Source organism: Eriocheir sinensis, chromosome 65, assembly GCF_024679095.1.
Source record: "Eriocheir sinensis breed Jianghai 21 chromosome 65, ASM2467909v1, whole genome shotgun sequence".
Taxonomy (NCBI): Eukaryota; Metazoa; Arthropoda; class Malacostraca; order Decapoda; family Varunidae; genus Eriocheir; species Eriocheir sinensis.
Window position 1 is genome coordinate 7,680,449 of NC_066573.1, and position 10,096 is coordinate 7,690,544.

A 10,096-nucleotide genomic window follows, 5' to 3' on the forward strand; every position below is an offset into this window, starting at 1 on the left:
ACTACCATGTGTCTTTGTGCCTGCAAGTCGCAAGTCACATCTTCGTCTGGTAACGCTGCTCTTTTGTTCCGCAGGCTCTTCGAGAACCAATTTAAGCTGACCACTTTCTATGATAACTCTACTACCATGTGTCTTTGTTTCTGCAAGTCGCAAGTCACTACTTCGTCTGGTAACGCTGCTCTTTTGTTCCGCAGGCTCTTCGAGAACCAATTTAAGCTGACCACTTTCTATGATAACTCTACTACCATGTGTCTTTGTGCCTGCAAGTCGCAAGTCACTACTTCGTCTGGTAACGCTGCTCTTTTGTTCCGCAGGCTCTTCGAGAACCACTCCGAGCTGATCACGCTGTTCACCAAGTTCCGGCAGCTACGGACGCGGGATGAGCAGGCCGAGTCGCTTGAGCTCGCCGAACACGCCACCATCGTCATGAACTCCATCGACGAGGGGATCAAGGCCATGGATAACGTTGACTTCTTCTTCGACCTCCTCCACCAGATCGGCGCCTCCCACCGCAAGATTCCCGGCTTCAAAAAGGAGTATTTCTGGGTAAGAGTGTGGCGGTGGTGGTGGTGGTGGTGGAGGTGGTGGTGGTGGCGGATTTTTTTTCCGTTTCTGCTTCAATTCTTCCCCATACCCCTTTTTCTCCTCCTCCTCCTCCTCCTCCTCCTCCTCCTCCTCCTCCTCTTTTTCCTGATCATCTTCCTTTTCCTCTTTTTATTCGTTTTGCTCTCTTCTTTTTGTTATCCTTGGTCTTGCTCTTCTTGTTGTTCTTCTTCGTCTTCTTCCTCCTCCTCCTCTTCTTCCTGATCATCTTCCTTCTCTTTTTATTCGTTTTGCTCTCTCTTCTTTTTGTTATCCTTGGTCTTCCTCTTCTTGTTGTTCTTCTTCGTCTTCTTCCTCCTCCTCCTCTTTTCCTGATCATCTTCCTTTTCCTCTTTTTTATTCGTTTTGCTCTCTCTTCTTTTTGTTATCCTTGGTCTTGCTCTTCTTGTTGTTCTTCCTCGTCTTTTTCTTTTTCATCTTCCTCCTCCTCCTCCTCCTCCTCCTCCTCCTCCTCTTTCTAGGTCATGTGTGTGAGGGTCAGACAAGAGCATTATAGGAGTGAGAGGAAGTGCTTGAAAGGGTTCAGTGATGAGGGTGATGAGTGATGATATTATTATTGCTATTATTATTATTATTATTATCGGTAGTAGTAGTAGTAGTAGTAGTAGTAATAGTAGCAGCAATTGTAGTAGTAGTAGTAAAGTAACAGTAATAGCTTCTGCTGTTACCACTGCTAACATTTTCCCCTTGCTTCCCCCCCCCCCTGCAGAAGATCGAGCACCCGTTCCTGGAGGCGGTGCGGCTGACGCTGGGGGACCGCTACACGGACAACATGGACAACATCTACCGCATCACCATCAAGTTCCTCATCGAGACGGTGGTGCGCGGCTACGAGAAGGCCGAGAAGGAGCCCAACGACAACGTGAAGAAGGCGATCAACTCCGAGGAAGGGAACAGCAGCTCTAAGGCGGCCAAGGGGTCTTGAGAGCGGCCGGCAGGGGGAGGAGGCCGGCCGGGGGTCACCACTACACTGCCGCCCGACCACAGCCATGGCACACTCGCGTCATGGCGCGGCTCAACCCAACCAGCGTACCCTTGTCGGGCCTGTGAGACAGTGCAGTGCTGAGCCTTCTGCACGGGGCGTCTTGGTGTACTAGTGATCATGTAGCGTAGCTTTGTAACTGTTTGTAACGTCGGCCATGGAGGGTCGGGCGCGCGAGGCCCAGGGCGCCTTGCCGCAGTGCACGCGCTGGGTGTCGGGCGCCCGACGGACGCACGCAGATTATACGTATAATGTTAGGCAATTACTGGAAAACCTTAATTTTAAGTGACATGTCGGAGCTGAATACGAAGTTTATATTTTATTGTTCTTTTTTACAATAGGAAGTCTTGATGCCTGTCAAGGAAGCCTATTTTCGTAGCAGTACCAATGAGGACGGCGGCCTAGCTGCTCCCGCCACTGTATTACGTGAACATCGATGTCAGTGTCGCTAACATGCAAATAGGATGTCTGTGCTGCAGGTCCTGGAAACATCCCACCTAGCTGTGTGTTGTACTTTGTGGCTCCGCGCCGCCCCGCGCGAGGCACGGCGGCCAGGCGCGGGCTGAGGGGCCGCGGCGCCGGGGTGTGCCGCCGCCCCCAGCCCGGGGCCCGGCGCACCCCGGGATGGGCCGCCACAGTGTTGCCTGTTTGTTGATGTCTCCATGCCTGCAGTGACTTGATCTTTCATGTGACGCCTCGGTGTGTGTGTGTGTGTGTGTGTGTGTGTGTGTTTATGCTGCGTGCATATGATTTGCGTGTGTGTGTGTGTGTGTGTGCTTGCGTGCGTGCATGCGTGCGTATGGTGTTATGTAGTGTGTGTGTGTGTGTGTGTGTGTGTGTGTGCGCGCGCGCGCGTCTCCACAGTCTGAGTGCTGAGGGAAACACGACGTCAGTCAGACGCCCAAGACTGGAACGCAAGAGCTGACGTCACCCCTGGCCCGCGGCGGCGCCCTCAAAGCCGCCACATCCCCAGGCGTGCGGGAGAACGAGCTGGAGGGGAGGGGGGAGGGGCGAGGCTGTCATGTGTGCTTTGGCCGTCACGAAGGGGAGGGCGAGAAGGGGGGGGGGGGGGGGTGAGGGTCGAGGGTAAGCAGCTGAGTCGGGCCGGAATGATTATGTTTGTGAGAATAACCGAGTTTTGATTTAAAATATCAGACATTTTTCCGTGGTAACTCTTTCTCGATGTGTTTGTTTTGAGTCTTATAAAATTACCGTTTTGCAGCGCCTCATGTCACCCCGAAATGAGTTTGTCGGAATGCATTTTCTTATTCATTATATCACCATTATTATTATTATTATTATTATTATTATTATTATTATTATTATTATTATTATTATTATTATTATTATTATTATCATTATTATCGCCGTCATATCAGCCGAGCACTCGTTGAAGAGATAAATGGATGCCGAAGTGTCAAGCCGATTGATAACAACTACCTACTGGCTAAAATAAATAATAAAATAAAGACCGCAAATTACAAGAGGATTCAGAGAGAGAGAGAGAGAGAGAGAGAATGAGAATCCAGTGTTCCCTAGGGAGTTATTTTTTAGCCGTGCGAGGGAGCCGTCGTAAAGTGCCGTGTCCGAGAATGCGAAGCCCCCCGCCGACCCCGCACCTCCCAACTGGAGAGAGGGGGGAGGGGAGGGCCGCCGGGGAGGTGAAAAATAAGTCGCAGCTGAGGAACTTCACACCCGTCAGTTAGTTAGTGTCTTAGGGAGATAAGGAATGCCACAATCTGTTCAATATATCAAGCTCGGATCACTACTACTACTATTACTACTACTACAATTTGGAAACCACATATGCGATAACTATTTCACTATATCTAATTTACTATCTATCAGCGTACAAAATATTACTCCTATATCTATACGTATTATTAACAGTATATGCTACTACTACTACTACTACTACTACTACTACTACTACTACTACTCTATTCGGCACTATTCTGGCATTCATCAGTGTTACTCTTGTACATATTAGCTGGTAAGGCAGAGGCGTTTAAGAAATCCCATCCTCAACTAGTCTCTAAGTTTTCGACGCGATGAAGGAGATTTCGGTGTGTCGCGCGCGTGTTAGCGACCGTTTAGTTGTGTTAGCATAGCGGTGAGTGTGCGTGTGTGTGTGTGTGTGTGTGGCGAGAAGGAGCTGAAGGAGGAGGAGGTGATGGTGAAGTGGTGATGGCGGTGGTGGTGGTGGTGCAGACGAGCCCTCCCCCCCACCGCGACAGCACTGCAGAATGAGCCCAACTCTATAAGTATCACCTTGCACACACGGCTGCTAGGAGACGCGTGTGTGCAGTGACGTTCGTGTCTGTAAAGTGTACTAACGTTAATATCTATCTATCTACCGTGTCCTTTTTTGCTAGCGTTATGTAGGTATGTAAAAAGAGAGAGAATTCGTAACCCCTCCCAAAGAATTACATGGAGGTGCCTGACGCTGGATTGCCGGGGCCGAGTTGTGCTGAACGATTTCAATAACGAACCAACGCTAACTCACATCCAAGAGCTCAAGAACGGAAGGGTAACATGTATCAAGCAACGAGGCGCCTGCACTCCACTGTCACGCCCCGACCTAAAGACCGAAGGAGGCGAAGAAGGAGGAGGAGGAGGATTTAATTCATTGGATGGATTATATCGTTGTCACTTGTTTTCTTAATAGGTAGTCTTACGATAATGTAAAGTACGGTTATATATAATCTTGCTGTAGGGTTAAGGAGAGGCGAGTGTGAAATTCCTCGGTGAACTTACGTAGCAAAAAAAAATAATAATAACGGCGTCGCAGATAAAAAGCATTTCCCATAAAAAAAAAATTAAAAGCAACTCCCGCACTGGTTTGATTTTTCTCTCACTGTCAGACCCGTGAATGTTGAAACCACCATTTTTAAGATCCTTACGGTGTGTGTGTGTGTGTGTGTGTGTGTGTGTGTGTGTGTCAGACGTCCACATCGCCTTCCCTGATAATGAGAGAGCGAGTCGCGGCGGCGGGCGATCACCTAAGTGTGTTGTCGGCCCTCACCTCGGACGCACACACAATCAATGCATCCAATATACCTTCTAAAGCTGTGACGGCGGCGTTTTTCCTTTGTTTCTCGTGTGTTACCGACCCCCAGGCTACCTCCCCTGGCCGTTCCCTCTTTTGGTGAATCGTTCTTTTCTTTTATTAGGGCAGCACCTAGCGGAGGTTTTTTTTTGTTTTTGTTTGTTTTTTGGCCCTCGGACTTGGCGGCGTAGGGTGGGCGAGGCGACGCGCCCCTGATTGATGGCCCGCGGAAAATTAAGTAACAGGATTGATATCGACACACCCAGATTCATAAGCGTCCTGAGAGTAGCAAATTAGGTATTACGATCATTATGCGTTGTAACGTCTCTTCAACGCTAAACACTGTATGGAACTATTCTTCTGTGGACGTCTTTACACTAATTCTCACGCGTTAGAAGAAAAAGTAAGGGGACAAAATGGCATGGCGGTGGCGAATGGTGTGTGAGTGTTACTCCTCCCCTCACTCCCTCATTCACCCGCTCGTCCTTATATGTACTGCTCCGGGTTCGCTGTCTCGAGGCTTCACGGTACAACGAGCAGAGTTAGACCCATATCCTTAAACCTTTCGAGAGACACACACCTACCCACAATTCATAAGGCTTTCGTAGAGGCTGTATTAGTAGTATTTCCATGGGTAGTTTTATGAGCCTGATGATTGTTCGCACCCTGAACGTGAAAAACACCCATGGGAACCTGGCTAATCCCCGTTATGGCCTTTGGAAATGATTGTTGTGGGAGCTAGAGGCGTCTGAGAGCACGGCCCGTAGTCTGGCACTGGGAAGGGAACACCACCAGCATCTGTCAGTGTCCCGCGCGTCATCCCGGCGGAGGAAGGAAGGCAAGGCGGTCACTGATACGGTGAGACGCCTGCTGGACCAGACTTTATTGACGATTTTATTAACTGGGTGGTTGTGTTCAGTCATTCCGCTCCCCCAAGACCACTTTTTTCGCCTTCCCATTATAGCTAAAGGACAAAATGCAGGGCAGTGTTACGGTAAGGCGCCTTCAAGACCAGACTTCCATTGATCATTATTTTATTCATTAGCTGTGTCGAGTCACTCCACGCCTTCGATAACACCTTTTCATAGTACAGTTAAAAGGACGAAATTCATGCTTCCTTAAGTATATATTAGTGAAGGTGCCGATGAGACCAAAACAACTTATCTACCAACAGATCCCCATAAATTAACCTAACGCATAGTAACCCATTAAATCGGTTTCCTATTGCTTTACGTTCTGGGGAAGACATACCTGCCTTCCTAACTTCCTAACTTCCTAACGGTGGTGTGTTGAGATGTGGTGTCGTGCTGTGTCGTTCCTTCAAACCGGGTGTCTTGGGGCAAAATGTTCAGTATTTGGTGGCGGCGGAATGTAACCTAAGGACCTCGTTTGTTGACCAGCTGTTTCCTCTCAGACTCAGATAGATTGCGTCGTTATGTTGGAGAATTGTTTCGTCTCTTTCCTTGCCATTCTGCGGAGGTTGTTAGTTCAGTCGGTTGTTAATGAGGTGGAGACGTGATCACTGCGCCGAGCTGTGTGTGTGTGTGTGTGTGTGTGTGTGTGTGTGAAAGAGAGCGAGAGAATGGGCGTGGGTATGAAAAAAAAGTTTGTCAGAGGAGAACATAGTGTGTGTGTGTGTGTGTGTGTGTGTGTGTGTGTGTGTGTGTGTGTGTGTGTGTGTGTGTGTGTGTGTGTGTGTGTGTGTGTGTGTGTGTGTGTGTGTGTGTGTGTGTGTGTGTGTGTGTCTGTGTGTGTGTGTGTGTGTGTGTGTGTGTGTGTGTGTGTGTGTGAATGCGAAAAAAAAAGTTTGTCAGAGGAGAACGTAGTGTGTCTGTGTGTGTGTGTGTGTGTGTGTGTGTGTCGGTGAAGCACTGCCCGTACAGACTCCATACAGTCGGCCCCTCACGCAGCTTTTTCGGGTTGCAACAAAAATGAAGTTCGACGTCTAGTATTGTAAAGAATTAAAAAAAAACACAAAGCAAAGTATGTCTGAACGGTACCAATGGCTATAGACTAGTTGTAAAATGTATATTACGCTAAGCTGATTACATTGTCTTATATTTTAGATCACATGTTTAGTGTACTTAAGAAGCCAACATATTTTTCTGGATATAGTATCTTGTTTTTACCAATAAGTGCTACAGGTGTAAAGCAAATTCATGTAATGCTCATACTCTCGATGCTGTGCTTTGCTTATTTTTCTTATTTTATTCCCCTTTCCGTTATACTTCAGTTTGTCCCATAATGCAGCCTCTTATCGGGTCTGTTCCGTTTTCTAATTTCAAAAGCCAGTTAACAAGCCACACACACACGTTCCCAGTCTGTATTTGTTAGTAACCTGTTTCTGTTTCTTAAGGTTTCAAGTGTTCATATGAGCCATCACGTTCATGCAGTCCTCGCTATGTACATGATGATTATATGCATGACTCGCTTTTAACCCTGTCCGATCCGAGGGGGTACATATCTGGCCTCCCCTCAGCAGTTTTTATACCGTTGTTTTGTTTTTTTAACCTTTCACTAGCTTCTTTTCACTCATTATTCATTATTGTTTTACACTATTAATTATGTATGAGCGTTATCGTTGTTCAGATCAATGAGTACGATGCTTGGTGTTGCGAGCGCGAAAATTTGAACACGTCGGATCGGATTGGGTTAAGGGAGGACCTCCGAACGTGACCCAACCGCGCTAAACTTAAATTCGGATTGGAAGACTTATTTCGTTATTCATAAAATCATAAGTATTTTTTTAGAACCCAACCTGTACGTATGACAAGGACTGCATGTTCGTGAGTCTCTCAAATTTGATAACTTAGTACTTATTCATTTAGGCGTTTGATCTGCCAGAGTGATTTGGAGAGAGACGAGATTGTTCCCAGGTACAAATAGGTCTGCGAGATGTTTAACAGACAAGAGATGCATCCAAGTGTTGAGTCTGGCTTTTGTTAACACATCTTCCCCCACCACAGCAGCTATCCACTGATCGATATAGGAAACTGAGCCGAACTTTGAATGTTAGAATGATCAAGTGACGAAAAACTGACGTGAAACTCAACTCAGATCTTCAGTAACAGCATAGAAGTACCTAATAGCCTGCCATCCTGTGTTCCATTGCATTGCCGTTTACTACTCTGATAAATTAACGAAGCCTTGATGTAAACCCCCAACTCCGTTAAACCTGCTTAGAATTATAACGAATAAATAATGATAAAATAACGAAATATTCAATGATACACTACCCAACCTTTTAGTCACGTACCATTCCATCAGCCAAGCAGGAGGCGGAGGAGGGGAAGTATCAGGTTAAAACACTCAAGATCATCATTTAAACCTTCATTCACGTCGGTTTGTTTGTATAAAGGAATCGAAGCAAAGGGTCTCAGCCGTGCACCGAAGACGAACTCGTGCGCGCAGCCTTCCAATCAGCCAGTCAGTCAGTCAGTCGGTGCGTTGGGCAGGAGAGCAACTAGTCTTATTTTTAGTTAGATGCGCAGTGACGGATGTTGCATATGGCGGGAGTGTCGTCCAGAGGGAGCCAGTGTAGAGAGAGAGGGTCAGAAAGGGTGTTCGATAGTCCGTTCCTGAGAGCCTGTCAAGATTCTCAACGCTAATTCGGCCACGTCGCTCACTTCGGCAACGTTATAACATGGTCTTGATATTTTTCGCAGACTGGAGAAGATAAAAATGCTATCGAATGCCTTTTTTTTATCTCCTCAACTATATATTACCATTTGATAATTACAGCTGAGTTGATGTTTTTTAATTATCTTCTCTCCCTCCCTCTCAGTTTTTGGTCCCGTCTTCCCTCCTTATATCTGTAGCCTTATTTCCCTTGTTTCTCCATTTTGCATTCTTTATGGTCTTCCCTACCCCTTTTCCTCTTGCTACCCTCCTTCCCCCGTTCCCTTCCCTTTCATTTTCCTCCTCCTTCTCCTCTTTTAATGGCGCAGGACCCTCTTTATGCTGTCACGATATGCAGGTAAGGGGTAGAGGAACGAAGCTGCGTGTTGCCCTGTTGAGTAGTCTTGCCGGGACGGACTGGAGCGCCGAATGTTCAGGCCCTCTCCAGCGTTGCCAAATTATCGTACACACCGTATTGCATTTTCGTAGTTTCTGACTGATATCTATAGCAAAAACAAGCAAACAGACATCAATAAATAACAGTTTTAACGACAATTCTAATATTCTTTCGTTATTTGTGTAGATACGAGAGTTTGAGGCTTAGAAATGATAAATACGATGTGGTGAGTACGATAATCTGGCAACGCTGACCCTCTCGTGCTGAATGCCGGCGGATGAGATGAGCGTTTGGGGTTAAATTTACTGAGGCCACATTTGTTTTATCTTCATTGTATATTTAGTTCCGTGGACATCATGGCGGCATGCTGTGTGTGTCGTGGTGCCAGATGTACTTCCTTGCTTTCAATTGTTCTTATGTACTTCACACATTATACTTATGCATAAACTGTCGAAAGGTTTAAAAATAAAAGATAATATTTGTTGCTGTGTTGATTCATGCTCTTCACACGCCCCTCTGCTCCCGCCCTACAGTGTCGCCGGTGTGAGACATTTGCCAGCTCCTCAGACTTCCACATCGATCGCCATTCATGAAGGTTAAGGGCTATTACACTGGGCAGGTTTTCCGTGATCTTCAGTCAAACCACGATTTTCTCTAGCGTGGTTCTCATTTGTTTCTTGTTATTGCTGCTGCTGATGATGATGAGTAATACCGTCGTCCTTCAGTGAAATCTACCGTAGCTTTGGAAGATCGTGGACACATCAGAAAACCACGGAAATATGAGAACCACGCCAGCGGAAATCGTGGTTTGACTGAAGATCACGGAAAATCTGCCCAGTGTAATAGCCCTTTTACGTATATTCTTGTACCTCAGCAACCATCCACACTGAGTCCATCGTATGTTATGCAATTATTGATGAGCAAAATATTACCCGAGCGCCGTAATAAGGAATAGGCACATTGTTGAAGAAAACCCACAATATATTTTCATCCTCGGGACCCCTGCGCCTTCATAGCCTCGGGAGCCAAGCCACCTGTCCATGTTACCTTTTGGATAATACGGCCGTTATGAAAATCGACTAACTAACTATCTTCGAAAGTATACAGACTTGAGAATTAATATTTTTTCGCGAAGTTTTGATTAAATTTGTTAAGAACTGCAGTACCTTCGAAAATATTGAAAGTAAAGGTAATGTTTTTTAGACGGTATTGCCAGACGCTCCCATCCCTCACATCAGCTATTTCCAAAGGCCTAAAAAGAGGTTAATCGAGTTCTAATGAGTGTTCGCTAAGGTTCACGGTACAGAAGAAGGCTGAGACTACCACCAGGGTCATAAAACTACCCCTGGAAATGCCCGAAACTCCCACGAAAGCCAAGTAAATTACGTGTTCTTGGGCGCCGAAGTGATTAAAAATATGGCCCTTTACCCCTGAACATTCGGGAGCC

General features: G+C 46.5%; 1 protein-coding gene across 2 annotated transcripts; it reads left to right on the plus strand.

Moving 5' to 3' along the window:
- Positions 1–231: 231 nt before the first annotated feature.
- Positions 232–9,132, plus strand: LOC126987575 (neuroglobin-like). 2 transcript variants are annotated; one of them, XR_007741027.1, is made up of 3 exons: positions 232–546; positions 1,313–6,239; positions 6,441–9,132. XR_007741027.1 is itself a non-coding variant. In XM_050844667.1 (2 exons), exons 1-2 carry the CDS (start codon positions 247–249, stop codon positions 1,526–1,528), a joined length of 516 nt encoding a protein of 171 aa, XP_050700624.1. In that variant the 5' UTR covers positions 232–246; the 3' UTR covers positions 1,529–9,132. The 2 variants fall into 2 exon arrangements, 1 of the variants encoding a protein (XP_050700624.1); XM_050844667.1 differs by having other exon boundaries at positions 1,313–9,132.
- The last annotated feature ends 964 nt before the right edge of the window (positions 9,133–10,096 follow it).

Bases quoted from the DNA above. Each gene is read 5' to 3' on its own strand.
- LOC126987575 (XM_050844667.1), top strand. From the start codon at position 247: ATGTGTCTTTGTGCCTGCAAGTCGCAAGTCACTACTTCGTCTGGTAAC. The intron at 547-1,312 runs GTAAGAGTGTGG...CCCCCCCTGCAG, and splicing joins TCAAAAAGGAGTATTTCTGG to AAGATCGAGCACCCGTTCCT.